The sequence below is a fragment of the Mustelus asterias genome, chromosome 29, assembly GCF_964213995.1.
Source record: "Mustelus asterias chromosome 29, sMusAst1.hap1.1, whole genome shotgun sequence".
Taxonomy (NCBI): domain Eukaryota; kingdom Metazoa; phylum Chordata; class Chondrichthyes; order Carcharhiniformes; family Triakidae; genus Mustelus; species Mustelus asterias.
The window spans coordinates 37093-59273 of NC_135829.1; the positions used below are offsets into that span (position 1 = coordinate 37093).

The window sequence follows — 22181 nt, forward strand, 5'->3', positions numbered from 1 at the left end:
GAACAAGGGAAACCATGAAGGTATGATGGGCAAGTTGGCTATGGTAGATTGGGAAAACACACTAAAAGATTTGAAGGTAGACAGGCAATGGTTGGTCTTTGAAGAGGTACAGTACTACATTATCTACAACAGCTAAACATTCCTCTCAGGCACAAACACTCAATGGGAAAGGTGAATTAACTGTGGTTAACAAAATAAGTTAAAGATTGCATTAAACACAGGAAGTTTATATGGATCCCAGAAAAAATGATACGCCTGAGAAGTGGAAGCAATTTAGAATCCAACAAAGGAGGACCAAGAAACTGATAAAGGGAAAAGGAAATTGAATGCAAACTAATGTGGAACATAAAGACAGACTGTAAAACCTTCTTTTCCTATTCATAGAAACCATAGAAACCCTACAGTGCAGAAGGAGGCCATTCGGCCCATCGAGTCTGCACCGACCACAATCCCACCCAGGCCCTACCCCCACATATTTACCCACTAATCCCTCTAACCTACGCATCCCAGGATTCTAAGGGGCAATTTTTAACCTGGCCAATCAATCTAACCTGCACATCTTTGGATGTGGGAGGAAACCGGAGCACCCGGAGGAAACCCACGCAGACACGAGGAGAATGTGCAAACTCCACACAGACAGTGACCTGAGCCGGGAATCGAACCCGGGACCCTGGAGCTGTGAAGCAGCAGTGCTAACCACTGTGCTACCGTACCGTGAAATAGGATGAGCTAAGGAGGTGCTGGAAGTCTTAAAGCGCATCAAGGTAGATAAATGATGAAGTGTATCCCAGAACAATGTGGGAGGCTAGGGAGGAAATTGCGGGTCCCCTAGCAGAGATATTTGAATCAAAGAACAAAGAACAGTCCAGCACAGGAAACAGGCCCTTCAGCCCTCCAAGTCTGTGCCGCCTCATTGGTCCAACTAGACCATTCGTTTGTATCCCTCCATTCCCAGACTGCTCATGTGACTATCCAGGTAAGTCTTAAACGATGCCAGCGTGTCTGCCTCCACCACCCTACTTGGCAGCGCATTCCAGGCCCCCACCACTCTCTGTGTAAAAAACGTCCTTCTGATATCTGAGTTATACCTCGCCCCTCTCACCTTGAGCCCGTGACCCCTCGTGATCATCACCTCCGACCTGGGAAAAAGCTTCCCACTGTTCACCCTATCTATACCCTTCATAATTTTGTACGCCTCTATTAGGTCTCCCCTCATTCTCCGTCTTTCCAGGGAGAACAAGCCCAGTTTACCCAATCTCTCCTCATAGCTAAGACCCTCCATACCAGGCAACATCCTGGTAAACCTTCTCTGCACTCTCTCCAATGCCTCCACGTCCTTCTGATAGTGCCGCGACCAGAACTGGACGCAGTACTCCAAATGTGGCCTAACCAGCGTTCTATACAGCTGCAACATCAGACTCCAGCTTTTATACTCTATACCCCGTCCTATAAAGGCAAGCATACCATATGCCTTCTTCACCACCTGTGCTGCCACCTTCAAGGATTTGTGGACTTGCACACCTAGGTCCCTCTGTGTTTCTAGACTCTTGATGGCTCTGCCATTCATTGTATAACTCCCCCCTACATTAGTTCTTCCAAAATGCATCACTTCACATTTATCTGGATTAATCATCGATAGTCACAGGTGAGGTGTCTGAAGATTGGCGGATGGCAAATGTTGTACCTTTGATAAGAAAGGGCTGCAGGGAAAAGCCTGGGAACTACAGGCCGGTGAGCATCACATCTGTGGTGGGTAAGTTGTTGTAAGGTATTTTGAGAGACAGGATCTACAGGCATTTAGAGAGGCAAGGACTGATTAGGGACAGTCAGCATGGCTTTGAGAGTGGAAAATCATGTCTCACAAATTTGACTGAGGTTTTTGAAGGGTAACCAAGGAGGTACATGAGGGCAGTGCAGTTGATGTTGTCTACATGGACTTTAGCAAGGCCTTTGACAAGGACCTCATGATAGGTTGTTGCATAAAGTTAAATCTCACGGGATCCAGGGTGAGGGAGCTAAATGGATACAAAATTGGTTTGATGACAGAAGCCAGAGGGTGGTTGTAGAGGGATATTTTTCAAAGTGGAGGCCTGTGACCAGCAGTGTGCCTCAGGGATCAGTGCTGGGTTCACTCTCATTTGTCATTTATATTAATGATTTGGATGAGAATATAGGAGGCATGATTAGTAAGTTTGCAGATGACACCAAGATTGGTGGCACAGTGGACAATGAAGAAGGTTATCTCGGATTGCAACGGGATCTTGATCAATTGGGCCAGTGGCCTGACGAATGACAGATGGAGTTTAATTTAGATAAATGCAAGGTAATGCATTTTGGTAGATTGAACCAAGGCAGGGCTTACTCAGTTAATGATAGGGCGTTGGGGGAGAGTTACAGAGCAAAACGATCTAAGGGTAGAGGTTCATAGCTCCTTGAAAGTGGAATCACAGGTGGACAGAGTGCTTGGTTTCATTGGTCAGAACATGGAATACAGGAGTTGAGACATCTTGTTGAAGTTGTACAAGACATTGGTAATGTACAGTTCTGGTCACCCTATTATAGAAAGGATATTATTAAACTTAATAATATCACGGGCATTCGGCCTCTGATATTCGGGTAAGCGTTCTCCAAGGCGGCCTTCACGACACACGATGGCGCAGAGTCGCTGAGCAGAAACTGATAGCCAAGTTCCGCACACATGAGGACGGCCTCAACCGGGATATTGGGTTCATGTCACACTATCTGTAATCCCCACAGCTTGCCTGGACTTGCAGAGTCTCACTGGCTGTCCTGTCTGGAGACAATACACATCTCTTTAACCTGTCTTAATGCTCTCTCCACTCACGTTGTTTGTACCTTTAAGACTTGATTAGCTGTAAGTATTCGCATTCCAACCATTATTCTGTAAATTGAGTTTGTGTCTTTATATGCCCTGTTTGTGAAAATAATTCCCACTCACCTGAAGGAGGAGCTTAAGGCTGCGAAATCTTGTGGCTTTTGCTACCAAATAAACCTGTTGGACTTTAACCTGGTGTTGTTAAACTTCTGACTGCAATTCTTTCACACAGAGGGTGGAACAAGCTGCCAGAAGTAGTAATAGAGGCGGGTACAATTTTGTCTTTTAAAAAGCATTTAGACAGTTACATAGGTAAGATGGGTATTGAAGGATATGGGCCAAATGCGGGCAATTGGGACTAGTTTAGGGGTTTAAAAAAAAGGGCGGCATGGACAAGTTGGGCCAAAGGGCCTGTTTCCATGCTGTAAACCTCTATGACTGTATAAGATAAATGACAGCCCATTACAGGTAGAGTCAGGATAATTTATAGTGGAGAACAGGGAAATGGTGGAAGAATTAAACTATTACTTTCTATCTGTCTTCACGGAAGAAGATACAGAAAATCTCAGAAACACGTGGTAACCAAGGAACTTGTGAGGCACTGAAAGAAATTAATGTTAGTAAAGAGGTAGTACTTGAAAAGTTAACTGGATTGAAGGTTGGTAAATCTCCTGGATAAGTTACATCCTAGAGTGCTGAAGGAGGTGACTAAAGAGACAGTGGATGCATTGGTGAAACATTGTTCAACCAAATCTGGCAGTAAGTGATTATACAAGTCACGTGACCACATGAGTTTGAATTTGCTGCCTTTAAACTGATTAGCCAATGTGCACTCTTTTCCAAGGATTAATAATGTTCACATGCTGGTTTCCCTAACAAAATGTGAATTGTGGAATATAAAATACAGTAAAAAAAATAGTAATTGAGAAGCAAATCTAAAAGTAGTTGTTATCTGCGACCAAGAAATGCTGATATCCTGTTAGCCACTTTGGTACAGGAAACACAGCAGGTTGTCTTGTAGTAAGAATATACACATAGCCGTGCCTGTACCACCACGTTACAGTTGTAATATTTATCTATACAGCTTCCATCTATAAAAGAAAAGAACAGTTCAAAGATTAGGTCCTAAAAATTTGTCGGCATCATTTTTCTGATTCATTGTCATGGAGATAAGCGGCAAAAAAATTTGATGCTGCCCTTTATTTATCATTTGGAGCTTCGGTCCAGTTGAGGCCTATGTTGTGGCTTCCTGAGTTCTTAGTCAGGGCCAAGCAGCATTCACTCATTTCAAGAGCAGCAGCTAGCCTGCTCCATTGAAGGCTTTCTGTTGTTCAAAGAGAAACTGCTCGTTTACATAAGAACATAAGAAATAGGAGCAGGAGTAGGCCATCTAGCCCCTCGAGCCTGCCCCGCCATTCAATAAGATCATGGCTGATCTGACGTGGATCAGTACCACTTACCCGCCTGATCCCCATAACCCTTAATTCCCTTACCGATCAGGAATCCATCCATCCGCGCTTTAAACATATTCAGCGAGGTAGCCTCCACCACCTCAGTGGGCAGAGAATTCCAGAGATTCACCACCCTCTGGGAGAAGAAGTTCCTCCTCAACTCTGTCTTAAACCGACCCCCCTTTATTTTGAGGCTGTGTCCTCTAGTTTTAACTTCCTTACTAAGTGGAAAGAATCTCTCCGCCTCCACCCTATCCAGCCCCCGCATTATCTTATAAGTCTCCATAAGATCCCCCCTCATCCTTCTAAACTCCAACGAGTACAAACCCAATCTCCTCAGCCTCTCCTCATAATCCAAACCCCTCATCTCCGGTATCAACCTGGTGAACCTTCTCTGCACTCCCTCCAATGCCAATATATCCTTCCTCATATAAGGGGACCAATACTGCACACAGTATTCCAGCTGTGGCCTCACCAATGCCCTGTACAGGTGCATCAAGACATCCCTGCTTTTATATTCTATCCCCCTCGCAATATAGGCCAACATCCCATTTGCCTTCTTGATCACCTGTTGTACCTGCAGACTGGGCTTTTGCGTCTCATGCACAAGGACCCCCAGGTCCCTTTGCACGGTAGCATGTTTTAATTTGTTTCCATTGAGATAGTAATCCCATTTGTTATTATTTCCTCCAAAGTGTATAACCTCGCATTTCTCAACGTTATACTCCATTTGCCATATCCTCGCCCACTCACTCAGCCTGTCCAAATCTCTCTGCAGATCTTCTCCGTCCTCCACACGATTCACTTTTCCACTTATCTTTGTGTCGTCTGCAAACTTCGTTACCCTACACTCCGTCCCCTCCTCCAGATCATCTATATAAATGGTAAACAGTTGCGGCCCGAGTACCGATCCCTGCGGCACGCCACTAGTTACCTTCCTCCAACCGGAAAAACACCCATTTATTCCGACTCTTTGCTTCCTGTCGGATAGCCAGTCCCCAATCCACTTTAACACACTACCCCCAACTCCGTGTGCCCTAATCTTCTTCAGCAGCCTTTTATGGGGCACCTTATCAAACGCCTTTTGGAAATCCAAAAACACCGCATCCACCGGTTCTCCTCCATCAACCGCCCTAGTCACATCTTCATAAAAATCCAACATGTTCATCAAGCACGACTTTCCCCTCATGAATCCATGCTGCGTCTGATTGATCGAACCATTTCTATCCAGATGCCCTGCTATCTCCTCTTTAATAATGGATTCCAGCATTTTCCCTACTACAGACGTTAAGCTGACCGGCCTATAGTTACCCGCCTTTTGTCTCCTTCCTTTTTTAAACAGCGGCGTAACATTAGCCGTTTTCCAATCAACCGGCACTACCCCAGAATGCAACGAGTTTACAAAATGTTAAGATCTCCAATCATTTCAGCCCATCCTTGCCATCAGCTTTTTTAATAGTTGCATGTTCAATTTTTTTTCAATTTATTCATTCACAGGATGTGGGTGTCACTGACAAAGATATTTCTCATCCTTCGTTGCCCTTGAAAAGATTCTGGTTTACCATCTCCTTGAACCTCTGTAATCCATGTGGTCAGGGTACTCCCAAACTGTTGTTACATAGCGAGTTACAAAGAAACATAGAAGATAGGAGCAAGAGGAGGCCATTTGGCCTTTCGAACCTGCTCCGCCATTCATTGCAATCATGGCTGATCGTCCAACTCAACAGCCTAATCCTGCTTTCTCCCCATAATCTTTGATCCCATTCGCCCCAAGTGCTATATCTAGCCGCCTCTTGAATACATTTAATGTTTTGGCATCAACTACTTCCTGTGGTAATGAATTCCACAGGCTCACCACTCTTTGGGTGAAGAAATGTCTCCATCCTAAATGGTCTACCCCGATTCCTCAGACTGTGACCCCTGGTTCTGGATACACCCACCATCGGAGTTTCAGATTTTAACCCAGTGACGATGAGGGAATAGCGATGTACTTATAAGTCAAGATGGTGCTTGACTTGGTATTTCCATCAGGTTGCTGGGCTTGTCTTTTTAGGTGTTGAAGGTCACAGGTTTGGGAGGTGCTGTTGGAGAAGCCGTGGCAACTTGCTGAGGCAGAATACAATGCAGAGGAGTACATATTCCTCTGTGGAACTTAGGTTATTTAGGGAAATGCTTACAGCCCATCTAATTTTCCATTCATCTAAGTTAATGGATAAAAGACTTAAATAGGGGTCTGACTGAAGGGGAAATTCTGTCATTTCAACCCAGTACAGTCATAGCATCACAGAGCACAGGAAGAGGTCTTTCGGCCTATCATATGTGCACCAGCCACCAATCCATTCTAATCCCATTTTCCACCACTTGGTCCGTAGCCTTGTATGCTATGCTATGGCATTTCAAAGTGCTCATCTAAATGCTTCTTAACTGTAGTGAGGGTCCCTGCCTCAACCATCCTTTCAGGCAGTGAGTACAATGCCTAACATAGAAATATTCTCCACTCGCCGCATTTTAAAGTTTTGAACTTTTATCTGCTTGGAAAAACCTGTTCAAAAACAGGGATATAATTAAGGAGTTCCAGACAAGTAAGGGCCAAGCAAAGAACTGGCTGGCTGCAACTCTATGATGTATGTAATGAGTTTCAAGGCTGGTAACTGCAATATAAATGTAACCCCGTTATTTTGTCCATATGATTACCTATTTGTGGGATGCACGGCTTATTGTTGCAACTTTGATGTACGTCTGGTTTCTGATTAATATCACATAGCTCACTGGGAATCATATCATCTCCAAGACAACGGACTTCACGCACTCTGAACCCTCCTTCACATGACTTGGAACACTGCATATGATAAAGAAGCAATAATAATGAGTCATTAATAAACTTGAGAATGTTTGCAATTGGCAAACTCATTTCAATATAGATAAATGTGAAAGAATGCTTTCGAGTAGGAAGAATAAAGTGGCTAACATGCTCCTTGGAAAATAGGAGTCTAAATGGCACTGAGCAGAGAGAGATTTAGGGATATGGTTGCACAAATTGCGAAAAGTAACAATAGAAGTGAACAGGTCCATTTTACAAAAGAAAACAAAGCAATGGGGTTTATTTCAAGAGTGATACTGAAAAGCAGAGAAGTTATGACAGATTTGTATTGAATCTTGACCACACTTGTATCCTTAGATGGAGTCATAAAGTCATAAAGGTTTACAGCACAGAAACAGGCCCTTCGGCCCAACTTGTCCATGCCGCCCTTTTTTTTTAAACCCCTAAGCTAATCCCAATTGCCCGCATTTGGCCCATATCCCTCTATACCCATCTTACCCATGTAACTGTCTAAATGCTTTTTAAAAGACAAAATTGTACCCGCCTCTACTACTACCTCTGGTAGCTTGTTCCAGACACTCACCACCCTCTGTGTGAAAAAATTGTCCATCTGGACACTTTCGTATCTCTACCCTCTCATCTTAAACCTATGCCCTCTAGTTTTAACTCCCCTACATTTGGGAAAAGATATTGATCTATGCTCCTCATTATTTCATAGACCTCTATAAGATCACCCCTCAGCCTTCTACGCTCCAGAGAAAAAGTCCCAGTCTATCCAGCCTCTCCTTATAACTCAATTCATCAAGTCCCGGTAGCATCCTAGTAAATCTTTTCTGCACTCTTTCTAGTTCAATAATATCCTTTCTATAATAGGGTGACCAGAACTGTACACAGTATTCCAAGTGTGGCCTTACCAATGTCTTGTACAACTTCAACAAGATGTCCCAACTCCTGTATTCAATGTTCTGACCAATGAAACCAAGCATGCTGAATGTCTTCTTTACCACTCTGTCCACCTGTGACTCCACTTTCAAGGAGCTATGAACATGTACCCCTAGATCTCTTTGTTCTGTAACTCTCCCCAACGCCCTACCATTAACTGAGTAAGTCCTGCCCTGGTTCAATCTACCAAAATGCATCACCTCGCATTTATCTAAATTAAACTCCATCTGCCATTCGTCAGCCCACTGGCCCAATTGATCAAGATCCCGTTGCAATCAGAGATAACTTTCTTCACTACCCACTACGCTACCAATCTTGGTGTCATCTGCAAACTTACTAACCATGCCTCCAATGTTCTCATCCAAATCATTAATATAAATGACAAATAACAGTGGACCCAGCACTGATCCCTGAGGCACACTGCTGGTCACAGGCCTCCACTTTGAAAAACAATCCTCTACAACCTCACTCTGGATCCCGTGAGATTTAACCTTATGCAACAACCTACCATGCGGTACCTTGTCAAAGGCCTTGCTAAAGTCCATGTAGACAACATCAACTGCACTGCCCTTATCTACCTTCTTGGTTACCCCTTCAAAAGACTCCATCAAATTTGTGAGACATGATTTTCCACTCACAAAGCCATGCTGACTGTCCCTAATCAGTCCTTGCATCTCTAAATGCTGAAGGAGGAAATTTTCCAGAAAACCATATTTTGTATCATCAAACATATTTACTTATTGGACTAATTGGCACCACTCATAACGGGCCAACAATGCAGAGGGGCACCCCCGGATGGATATTCGATCGGGTCCCCCCCTGCACAGCTGAGAGACTCGCGAATTTCAAAGACTACGGAAGATCCCTAATCTGCCTAGCAACAGCGCGCAGCTGCATTTTAAACTGGCCAAGGACGATCAAGATCTCTACGAAACGAGACATAGAGTGGGTTATCAAAACCAAGCTATCACTGAAATATTACAAATTCGGCCAAGGCAGACATAAAAAATCTGATAAACTAAGATATAAAAATAAAAGATTAGAATGAAATACTCCAGACATCCAACAGGACAGGATGACATTAACACTCAATCTCACAAGCAGGAAACACAGACACGAAACAATAAGATCAATTCAGATAAGAGGACACATAGAGAAGATAATGGGAAACGCATTTAGACACCGGGGCAGGACCAAGTAATCCCATTAACACGAACACACACCATACAAATGCTAATCGATGAAACTTCCTGGGGACTTTTTAAACTGATAGACCATTTTAATACATAAGATAACACACATATAGCCAATGTTCCCGCTCAAATTAAATGTTCCCGCTCGAATTTGAAACTCTATAAAGATACACCGCTGATGTGATTTGATTGAGATCGAGCTGACCAGCCCACTGTTACGGAGCGGGTTATGTTGGATCTCCCTAGGATCCTAGCAATTGTACAATAAAGACACGCTTTGAACCTTGATTTGCGACTCAACTTCTATTCTGCACTGGTAAAGGGATATTTCCCTACAACAAAATGGCGTAGTCACGGCAGGATTTGATATCTGACTTCTGACTGATGGCCACAGTTTGAAAGTCGGGATCAAATTTAAACGAATCTGATACAAATCCAGAGCAGTCAAAGGCGAGTGCAGGTCTCCGTTCAAAGTGAGGTACCTTTAAGGGTTAGGGTTTGTCTGTTTTAAGTATTGTTGTCTTGTAGAACTGTATAATCTTGCCTAAGTTTTTAAATTGAAACAGAAGTCCGCACTAAAGAGGTACAGGTCAGAACGACCACGTGGAAGAAGGTAAGTAACTTTTAACTTTAATAGGAGTAAAAGACCAGAGGTAAAGATAACAGGTTTTGGGCTATTTGATAACAGGAATTAAGACTAATATAAAGATAAGTACCGCATGCAGAACTAATTGGTGTAACTAACCCAGGATTGTAAATGAAACCACTGTCTGTGCCAAGGCAATAGGACAAGGGAGTGCTTGACTCAAGGTGCCCTACCCTAAACTGGACGTTAAGAGGAGAAATCTCCCACGCTAAGGTTGGGTTTTGAAGCGGGCGCTAAGAGGCACAGGCACTCAGGGTGCAAGGCACGGACAGTGTAAATCGGGTAACAACACTGACTCTGAAGGGACGAACAACCTCAGAGTCGATACAGTTACTAACTATAACAGGGGCTTTGATAACAGATACATATGTGTAAGTGTTGAGGAAAAGGGGACCCGATCCATCCTGACCAAGAGACACGACGACGGAGGATCCATTAGGGACCCGGGCGGAGTTTGATAACCTTGTTCGTCAGTAGGGAACACCACAGCCCATAGCAGGATACCCGGTTTTGGGGTAACGGATCAACCCTGCTAGTGGGGGTGGTGGCCAAGCGGGAGGCGTTGTACTTAGAGGGGCTGGGAACAGGGGCCGACAAACCCACTAAACAACCAGCACACATCCCAATAAGACAACACAAAATAGACCAAGCGTGAGGTGTCAGGAATAGTTGGGGGAGCCCGGGGGAAAGAGACCCACTGGGACCCCACTACGAGGCCCTACAGCAATACAGACGGTGCTGGGGCAGTATCAGTGACAGGAGATAAGGGAGAGAGTTGAGGCACTTTTACTGTTGGAGCCAGCATACGGGGGTTGCAGGACTGCTAGACAGAAAAATGGCAGACCACGTTGTTAAGGGAGAAACTGCAGTAGCTCTCATTTTGAAGTATCTGTTAGCCAGAGAAGCGATTGTTGCAAAGATGAAACGGAACGGGTGGAACGCATCACAAACTTTAGAAGATCAAAGAAAGTGGGTAGACGGAGTTAAACGGGACAAAACAAAAGCAATGGGAGTAATATTAGTGACCCAGTTAGCTGGACTAATTGAGGAAGTAAATGCCTCAATGGAGGAGAGACACAAAGAGACAGAACAAATTAAAGTATTACAGGAGAGAGTGAGGGAATTAGAACACAGAAGCCACACTGCGGAGATAACGCAGAGATCAGAGGAAACGGACCCTCGGCGCCCATACGAGTCAGTGCAGAAACATACAGCCACTCCAGCATCAGAAGAAAACATAGAAAATTATAATCTAGCGCCAGTCACGAGAGGAGGGACGTTAGCACAACCAAAGGCAACCTATAAGCCTTTTACGCCAGGGGAAAGGCAGCAGATTATGGCATCCCTGGGGAAGTTAAAACCCAGAAGCGCAAACCTGGAATTTTGGGGCGAATTAGATTCGCTCTGGGTAGGACACCAGTTACATTTAAGGGACATACACCAGCTGGTCAGGGCAGCCTGTCCAGCGGATAAATGGAGGTTGGTGGCAGGAGGGCCAGCGACCCAAGCAGCACAGGACTATAATGGAGGAAGGTGGACACATGCCGTTCCTACAACGGCTGAGATAGATGACCAGCAGGCACCCTTTACATTATTCAAGACCGAAATCCAACGGGTCTTAGGGAACTCCCCCACTAATTGGAGCAGGATCACAAACACTAAACAAGGACGGGGGGAAAATGCATCGGAATTTGGAGAGAGATTATTCCAGGTATATAGGGAATGTTCAGGACAGGACAACGTGGATAGGAGAGACAGGGCTTTTGTTCAGGCATTTAAGGACGGGCTATCAGAGGCACACCAAGAGATCCTTAAGATGGGGGTGATAGCATCCCAAGACTATGACGAGCTAGTCGAGTGGGCTAGCGGGATAAGAGAAGAGAAGGCTGCCCAAACCAAGCCCAGACAAGAGAGAATTGGAACCCCCCATAACGGAGATAGGGGGAGAACCGGGTTCAGCTGCTACACATGTGGCCAGCCAGGGCATACGGCTAGATTCTGCAGGGGGGCACCAGTCAAAGGGAAACCCGAGAATGGCGGGCCCCGCTGTGACCACTGCCACAAGGCAGGGCACACTGAGGCAACATGTTGGGGGAAGCATGGGAGACCCCAAGACAACTATAGAACAACCCCGGGGGCACCACATTCCCGGAATCCACCAGGGTGACTAGGAGAAACCTTAAGCCAGGGAGATGGGAGACGAGAGAGGATTAGTGTAGCCACGCCCACAGAAGACTGTGAATCCCGACAAAAGCCGGTGTCCGTCCACTCCACTTATCGGCCAACATTGGTCGAAATCTCACAACCCGTAGCTCCCATCCAAAACAGGAAAGAGGGGGAGAGAATATATGTAGATGCCTTGGTAGGGGGTAGGGAGTGCCACATGTTAGTAGATACGGGAGCAGCCATATCAGTTACAAACCTACCCCTGCCACTGACCAACAAAAGAATACACATAACCGGGGTAGGAGGGGAGAGAATACCCGCCTATCTTAGTGAAACCACACTAGTAGAAATCAACCACAAGTACATTCCAATGCAATTTTACGTTTGTCAGAATAATGAGGGCACAATCATGGGAAACGACCTAATGAGGGAATACCAGGTGCTGATAGATTGTGGGAAAGGAAAACTAATTTGGCCACAACCTGACGGTAGGAAGACCAGGCAAGGGACATTAGCCAGCCACCTGGGGACGGTTGGGGTAGCCACTGTCGTGGCCCGAGATTGGGACCAGGAAAAAGACGGGTTCGGAGCCATCTGCGCTTCTATTCCAGAAGCCTGGGCTAGGACGAAATTAGATACCGGACTAACCGACACAGAACCGATAAAAGTCCCAGGACCAGAGCACAAGCCCCACAGACAATACCCTATCAAAAAGGAAGCGAAAGGGGCAGTGGTAGAAATAGTCAAAGGTTTAATAGAAAAGGGAATCCTCAGGGAAACCACCAGTACCACCAATTCCCCCACATGGCCAGTTATAAAACCTGACGGGAGCTACCGGCTCACCATCGATTACACAGGTTTGAACAAGGTAACACCTAAATTACACCCCATTGTGGCAAACCCCTCGACTACTTTAAACGGATTGGCACAAGACCACAAAATTTTCACGGTACTAGATATAGCAAATGGATTCTGGTCCCTTCCACTGGACCCAGAATCCCAAAACAAATTTGCCTTCACTGTGGGAGAGAAACAGTACACATGGACCCGTCTCCCACAAGGATTTCATAACAGTCCTGCCATATTTCACAGAACGATGAGCGACATCCTGAGTAGGGTGAAATTGCATGAGGACAATACAGTTCTCCAGTATGTGGACGATGTCTTAACAGCGTCCAAAACAGAACAAGGGCACAAGGCAGCCCTGTATGCAGTACTAGAAGGATTGGCAAAAGCCGGGCTGAAAATAAGCCCACATAAGGCACAAATTGCAAAACCCCAGGTCCTGTACTTAGGACACCTAATTTCCCAGGGAGTTAAAGAAATGCCCGCAGATCGCAAAACCGCGATTAAAGAAATGCCACGACCAGTTACAATAAGAGGGGTCCGGAAAGTTTTAGGACTATTCAATTATAGCAGGAGTTTTATCCCTGACTTTGCACGAATCGCGGAGCCAATTCAGAGATTAGTAAAGGGAGGAAAGCCAGCCCTGGAAAGTATAGAGTGGGGACAAGAGCAAGAGACAGCATATGCAGAATTGAAAGCGAGGTTAGTTTCAGCCCCTGGGTTGGGATTGCCCGATGGAAGCAAAAAGTTTCACATCTTCTGCGACAACCGGGACGGCTTCTATTCTGCCGTAGTGGCACAGACTCATGGAGATAGAAAGAGACCCGTAGGGTATTATTCAACGGCTGAGGGACCAGTAGTCACCGGGATGCCCAGGTGCATAGCCGCCCTAGACTGTGCAGCATGGGCTGTAGGGATAAGTGAGCCCATTGTCATGACAGGAGATATTGTACTACACACAAGACATACATTGGTAGAGATGCTAAACACGGGCAAACTCAAAACAGTCTCCAATATAAGGAGGGCAAGGTGGGAGGCCACACTCCTACCACCTAACAAGTCAGTCACGATCGTAAGGGACACGGGAGAAAATCCCGCGGAAGGGATTTTAGATATTGGGGAAGCGCACAGCTGTGGAGAAACTGACAAAAATGACGAGGAAGGAAAGATTAGAGATGAACCCCTTCCAACAGCAGATAAGACCTTCTATGTGGATGGGTCCCGCAAATATGTATCCGGATCCCCAAGGACAGGGTGGGCAGTAGTAGACCAGAACCTGGAAACCCTAGAATCAGGAAGGATCGACGGGGGTCAGTCCGCTCAGGTAGCAGAATTAGTTGCCCTCACCCAAGCCCTAAGATTAGCAGCAGGAAAAACAGTCAATGTGTATACAGACAGCCAATACGCGTTTGGTGTGATCCACGATTACATGCCTGCATGGGGGAGAAGGGGGTTCATCACAACAGGAGGTACCCCCATTAAACACCAACAGCAGATAAGGGCACTGCTAGCAGCTAGTGAACAACCTACAGAGGCCGCAGTAATTAAAATAAAAGCCCACCAGCGGGAACCTGGAAGGGACACCCCAGGGTGGATTCACTTCAAAGGGAATCAAGCCGCAGACACAGCGGCACGGCAAGCACTAGAAAACAGTGACATTAAAAGCCTGCCCCTTGCAGCAATAATGATAGAACAGGAAGAGATTGACATACAGAAATTACATGGGGACATTACACAGCAAGAACGGGACAGGTGGGAGGAGCTGGGCGCAGTTAAAGGGACTGACGGGGTGTGGAGAAAAGATAACCGAGTATTGGCACCAGGATGTATCCAGAACACATTACTGGAACTACACCACGGGCTTCCCCATACAGGCAGGGATGCAATGATACGGAGCCTGGGGAGAGAGTGGTGGTGGAAAGGATTGGGACGAGATGTGGCCACATACTGCCGCAGATGCACTATATGTGCCCAGCACAACCCCGGGAAGCCCATAAAGGTAAAGATGGGACACCAACCCAGACCAAAGGGACCCTGGGAACAGATACAAATGGACTTCATCGGACCACTGCCCCCCTCTCACGGGAAAACATACTGCCTGGTAATAGTAGATCAATTCACCAGGTGGGTAGAGGCATTCCCCACAACCAATTGTACAGCCCTAACAGTAGCCAGGATATTGGCAGCAGAAGTCATCCCCCGATGGAGGATGCCAATTCAAGTTGATTCGGACCAGGGAACACATTTCACAGGAAAGGTTCTGAAAAACATTTGCCAACTATTAGGAATAAAACAAAAATTTCACATCCCCTATCACCCACAAAGTTCCGGGATGGTGGAGAGGATGAATCGGACTCTAAAAATAACAATGGCAAAAGCAATGCAATCCTCAGGTAGAAATTGGACAGAAGTCCTACCTGCAGTTCTGATGAGGCTTAGGGCGACCACAAATCGAACTACCGGCTTGACTCCATACGAGCTGATGACCGGGCGAGCAATGCACTTACCCGAAAACATTATTACAGGCTGGACAGATGTGGGTCCGATAAAAGATAGGATCCGACAATACATCCGAGACCTTAGCACCCAATTGAAGGGGATGCGCCGGTCCGTAATTTCTAATCAGGCACAGGTCGACGCAGAGGGGGACTCAGAAATATTACCAGAAGTCCCAAAAGCCGGGAGCCGGGTATTAACAAAAGTGCTTCCTGCAAAACCAGGATTTGCCCCAAGATGGCACGGACCTTACGAGGTCATTATTAGCGGAGATACCTGTGCCTGTATAGATATAAGGGGACAGGGGGTCTGGAAACACTGGACCCAATTAAAACTATATGAGGACAAATGAACTAAAAGAATACCGTTTTGCTCATTCAACTTCCACAGGAACCAGGACCAGATCTACTATCAAGACGTCGGAACCAACTACTTTTAATTTGATTGCCTGTTTATTTTCTGTATATACTGTAATTGTAAAATACTGTTGAAAAAAAAGAGCGATATGGGAACAGGGACATATCTGATAATAACCCTGACCATTGTAAATACACTCCAACATATGGGGGTTAGGGGAGCAGAACCACCAATCATGGAAGGAAACCTATTCCTGAAAACACACATCCAGATCTATGGGAATAGGACCGCTTGTTACCCCTCAGCGCGATCAGTAAACTCCCTATTCATCGCAACACCAGGGTGGCTCCCACAAGAGTTATTCACTATTGACACATCGGGGGCACCCTGCAAAGAACATATTGGGTACTTTAAGCAAGGGATACAAGGAAGGTGTGTAGAGCTCACTGAGCCGGGAATTCTAAGGGGGACGGGACCCCAACCGGAGGAGACACATGGGAACTACCCACAATGTTTTAAGGGAGAGGGATGGGGGTGCGTGCATGCCTTTGTCCCTAAAAATGATTCGTGCGCTGAGGCACATTGTGCTCTCCAGGAGTGCCGGGTCCGGGAAGGACACTTCACTTGTGACTGCAAGCAACAAAAATGCATTGCAGTCACCGCGGGTAGGCAGCTTATGTGTGGCAAGTGCAACGGCACCCACGTAAGCTCAGCCTCAGGGACATATCCATTGATTCTCACCAAGAGGTACAATCAAGTGGACAGTCCAGGGGGAGGGAAGGTTCCACAAGATGGGGCCATGCGGTCAAACGACCCCGGGGTAATGCATGTTATCGGGTTAAAGACGGGTACGTGTTTTTATTTAAAAATGTATATATGACAGCCACAGACAGGCCTCCAAGGTTCTTTTCCGTAGGGACAATCAGACCTCTCACGGTTCCATGCCCAAGCGAAGGGCATGTCCAGAAACGCATAGTGACCAGGGCCATCAGCGCAGAATTTTGCGCCGACTGGCAGGCCCCTGTCACACTAGGGTCTTCTTTAGGATATGGATTTCTGGGGACACTATCCCTGGGAGGCGCCGCAGGGGTGATCAGTGCCAGTAATAGGAATTTCTTCATATGTGGACTGACCATTTTAGGAAACAACACCCTACAAGCATTAGGCGCAATTGACCAAAAACTCGCAGAACTCAGACTATACACACAACAAACGAGATATGCAGTGGACTATCAGCTAGCCAGACAAGGGGGGGTATGCACCATCATCAAGGAAAAATGCATCACATACGTACACGACGAGACACTAAACATAACAGCAGCCATGTCCGGGATACAAAAGCAATTGGATAACTTTAAACAGGGGTTAACAGGGACTGATGGGTGGTTAGGATGGCTGTTTAACACAGTTTGGGGAGCACATATTATGAAGGGATTAATCCTAGTAGTAGCCATCCTGTTCACACTCTGCCTTGGCCTAACCTGTATTAAAGTGATATGTGCAAATATTACATCAAGAATGCTACCCACTGCCAGTATCCAGATGCAAGAACTTAACAACGACACAGAAGAAGAGGAACAACGGCAAGGACAACAGCTGTACAAATCACTGTTCCTCTGAAGGTCGTCCATGAATGGGACCCCCTGGACGAGAGGAGGGACTGAAGGAGGAAATTTTCCAGAAAACCATATTTTGTATCATCAAACATATTTACTTATTGGACTAATTGGCACCACTCATAACGGGCCAACAATGCAGAGGGGCACCCCCGGATGGATATTCGATCGGGTCCCCCCCTGCACAGCTGAGAGACTCGCGAATTTCAAAGACTACGGAAGATCCCTAATCTGCCTAGCAACAGCGCGCAGCTGCATTTTAAACTGGCCAAGGACGATCAAGATCTCTACGAAACGAGACAGAGTGGGTTATCAAAACCAAGCTATCACTGAAATATTACAAATTCGACCAAGGCAGACATAAAAAATCTGATAAACTAAGATATAAAAATAAAAGATTAGAATGAAATACTCCAGACATCCAACAGGACAGGATGACATTAACACTCAATCTCACAAGCAGGAAACACAGACACGAAACAATAAGATCAATTCAGATAAGAGGACACATAGAGAAGATAATGGGAAACGCATTTAGACACCGGGGCAGGACCAAGTAATCCCATTAACACGAACACACACCATACAAATGCTAATTGATGAAACTTCCTGGGGACTTTTTAAACTGATAGACCATTTTAATACATAAGATAACACACATATAGCCAATGTTCCCGCTCAAATTAAATGTTCCCGCTCGAATTTGAAACTCTATAAAGATACACCGCTGATGTGATTTGATTGAGATCGAGCTGACCAGCCCACTGTTACGGAGCGGGTTATGTTGGATCTCCCTAGGATCCTAGCAATTGTACAATAAAGACACGCTTTGAACCTTGATTTGCGACTCAACTTCTATTCTGCACTGGTAAAGGGATATTTCCCTACAACAATGCCTGCAGATCCTGTTTCTCAAAATACCTTCCAACAAGTTACCCACCACAAATGTGAAGCTCACTGGCCTGTAGTTCCCAGGCTTTTCCCTGCAGCCCTTTTTAAACAAAGGCACAACATTTGCCACCCTCCAATCTTCAGGCACCTCACCCATGACCATGTAGTATTACATGATTATATACTTCATAAATTTAAGACAGCTTAACGTCAATACTTTCTCATACTCAGTGCAAGCATGAGAATATTAGATATTATGTACAATCTTTTGCGAAAGTAGCCACAAAACCTGTTAAGGTGATCGCGACGTAATATGTGACAATGGGCATTTAAACTGTGGACATTATACGAGTAAGTGGACAATATTCGATTCTGTGGTAAATATTTAATTAAACATGGATCTAAATAAGGGTACTTTGTAGCCACAAGTGAAGTTTAAACATCTCATTGTTTAAAGATGAACCAGCATTTGAGGAATATGGGATTTCTAGACTGTTCATCTCTGAGCACTATATTGAACAAGGGAGAATACTTGAGCTCAATTGTCAGCTGCCATTGCATTGTGGTGGTCTGGACTCCAAAAGTGTTAGCTCTGCAGTCATGTGACTGAAACTAACTTTCAGGGACTGCAGTTTAAAATATCCTGAACAGAGCAGATCCCCAGCACAGAAACATCTGAAATAGATGAACCATCACAGCTGAAATTCTCCTAATGCGGCCAAAGCAATGTACTCGCAAATGCATCCAAGAACCAATCCCCTGGTTGTTTGTTCACAAGAGGCTTTGCAACTTCATGAAAATTCTCTGTGTCTAAAAGAGCTTCACCCCGTCTAAAGGATCAACTCTGGACCAACACGCTGAGGAACCAACAAAGGAACAGGCCATCCTGGACTGGGTGTTGCGCAATGAGAAATGATTAGTTGGAAATCTAGTTGAGAGAAAACCCTTGGGGACGAGTGACCATAATACGAATAGAATTCTTTGTCAATTAATTCTGAGACCAGGGTCCTGAATCTCAATAAGGGTAACTATGATGGTATGAGAAAACGAATTGGCCATGATGGACTGAGAAAAATTAATGAAAGGAAAAACAGTGGACAGGCAATGGCACGCATTTAAGGAATGAATAGGTGAACTCCAGAAGTTGTTCATTCCTGTTTGGCGCAAGAATGGTAAGAGAAATGTGGCCAAACCGTGGCTTACAAGGGAAATTAGAGATTGTATTAGATTCAAGGAAGAAACATACAAATTGGCAAAAAAAAGCAATAGGTCTGTGGATTGGGAGCAATTTAAAATTCAGCAAAGGAAGACCTAGAGATTGATTAAGAAGGAGAAAATATAATATGAAAGTAAACTGGCGTGGAACATAAAAACTGAATCTAAAAGTTTTTATCGGCATATAAAGAGAAAAAGATTGACAAAAACTAATGTAGATCCCTTACAGTCAGAAACGGGAGAATTCATAATGGGGAATAAAGAAAGGGCTGAGGAATTAAATTCATACTTTGCTTCAATCTTCACAAAGGAAGACATGAATAATGTACCCGAAGTTCTGAGAGAAACAAGTTTTAGTGAGAAACTGAAGGAAATCAGCATTAGTCGAGAAATGGCTTTGGGAAAAATGATGGGATTGAAGGTGGATAAATCTCCAGGGCTTGATAATCTTCATCCCAGAGTACTTAAGGAAGTGGTCCTGTAAATAGTAGATTCATTGGTGGTCATTTTCAAAAATTCTTTGAATTCTGCACTGGTTCCTACAGATTGGAAGTTGCTAATGTAAGCCCACTATTCTAAAAAGGAGGTAGAGAGAAAACAGGGAACTAAAGACCCGTGAGCCTAACGTCAGTACTGGGGAAGTTGCTAGAGTCCATTATCAAGGATTTCATAACTCATCATTTGGAAAGCAGTGGTATAATCAAACAAAGTCAGCGTGGATTTACAATGGGGAAATCATGCTTGACGAATCTATTGGAATTCTTTGAGGATGTAATGTAGTGGAAAATTTTCAAACTTAATGTTGAGCAGCTGCACAAGGGGGCGGTTGAGAAATTGCAGCAGTGAGCAAAATAATGAGAAACTAGCTGAATGAAGAAGATAAGATAGTAGAGCTAGAAGAAGAAAAACGGAATGGAATAGTACTAGTAGTTGAATTAGCTCATCGCTGGCCTGGGTGCCTGTGTAGCCCGCCTAGCAGCAGAATAGGTATAAAAACTGAAGTTTGCTGTACTTGGGCGCGCCTTTCCCCCACCCTATCCTGTGGCAGGAGGAACGCGTCCTCTGCAGAGTAAAAATAAAGTTTGCTCCTATCCATGACTGATCGTCTCTGAATCCTATTTTTCCACCACAGTTCTTGGCGACAGGGAGGGGATTCCGTGTTTGAGGAAGGCATCAGGGAACTCCGGGGAGGCGTTAGCGCTGACGCCTTGGGGGCTTTTCGCCTCATCTTAAGCGCAAAAATTGGCTACCAAGCGTGAGAGGACCAGGGAGTTCACTGTGTCGCCTCGGCACCGGGATCCGAACTAAAATCTGTGGTAAGGACTTTATTTATTCAGTCATTCAAATTACAAAATTGGGAACTTGTTGGACATTCTTACAGTGACAGGGTAGGTTTAGACTTGGATTTACCGACGGGTTGGACCCGTAAAATACCCAAAAAAGAGGGGGTATTGGATTGTTGGTTTAGGAAAACCTTCTAGTTTGCTGGTTTACAAAAACCACGCCGCCCAGGTGGACGTGCCTGGGTGAGGTGACCTCCGGAGGAAAAATCAAGTCAAAAGGATCGGTTGGACCTAGATTTTGAGATCACTGTAAGATTGTGCCACTGTCGCTAATAAGAGACCGGTCATGGGTAACAGCAACGGCAAGGGGTCTGTGAATACAATGATTTTAAATAGCCCGAACGTGCGATACATGGCGATCAATTACGGACAGGATTCCGTACGCCAGGTAGAAATGTGGGTGAAGGAGTATGGTTTTCCCCGAAGGGGGGAGTTTTACTGTCAGACAATTAGAATTGTTAAGGGCCAGACTGGAGCAGAAGGAGAAAGAAAGTGAGAAAAAAGGGAAGAAGAAAAAGGTAAAAATAGATTGGGTGGCATTTAATATGTGGAAGACTGAGGCAGAAACACGTGATAGACGGTCACAACCGAAACCCAGAGAGACTGCGCGGGAACTTGATAATCTCCAATGTCATAAGTCTGTTTCAGGATACCCCATTAAGGATGATCCCGACCTGGATGGCTGCCCCCCACGTCCAACAGCTCCTCCTCAGGGACAAGGGGCCCAATTGGGTCCGGCCCCGCAATCGCCGCAAGGACGGGCCCACCGCCATACAGTGAACCGCCGTCCGCACTGCCCTCCGCTTCGACAGCACATGGGACCCGACTCTACCCAGACATTGACTCCCCAGTGTCCCATCATACCCGAAGTAAGGTGCCTGAGGGATCTAAGGTCGCTCCTCGGGATGCCCTGAAATCGTCAGAGGATGAAGAAGAAAAAGATGAATTCCTGGGTAATGTTCTTACAACCCCAATGGTGGAAGTGGCAGGTCCCAACGGGGCACCCGTACTCGTTCACCGACCATGGACGATGAAGGACATTGGATGTGCCTTTGAACAACTGCCAGATCCCCAAGAAACGGGGGGCCAAAAATTTGCAGAAGAAGTACGCAGGTTCTGTCTCGAGTTTCGCCCCACCTCACAAGAAATGCGTCGCTTACTGGGCAGAAAGTTAGGAGCCGATTGTTGTAGGTAAAAAACCTCTGACACTATTAGTAGATCAAAATGCAGGTTTATTTTCACAATTGTGGGAGAAGTAAGGTTCCTAACAGTGGACCCCCAGCCTTCTCTTCGAACACAAGTGAGAACAGAGTTTATATATGTCCCTGTTCCCGCCCTCATTACATTGCAATTTTCTGAGAT

The 22181-nt window shown here is 45.4% G+C and overlaps 1 protein-coding gene across 1 annotated transcript in view; it reads right to left on the bottom strand.

The window, feature by feature from the left end:
- Window positions 1-6244: 6244 nt before the first annotated feature.
- LOC144480398 (thrombospondin type-1 domain-containing protein 4-like) overlaps window positions 6245-22181 on the bottom strand; it is a 226786-nt gene continuing 210849 nt past the window's right edge. Inside the window, exons 17-18 of the mRNA XM_078199803.1 lie at window positions 6982-7126; window positions 6245-6393 (exon numbers count right to left, since the gene is read on the bottom strand). Of these exons, the coding sequence (XP_078055929.1) occupies window positions 6245-6393; window positions 6982-7126 (294 nt within the window). The remainder of the gene's footprint in view (window positions 6394-6981; window positions 7127-22181) is intronic.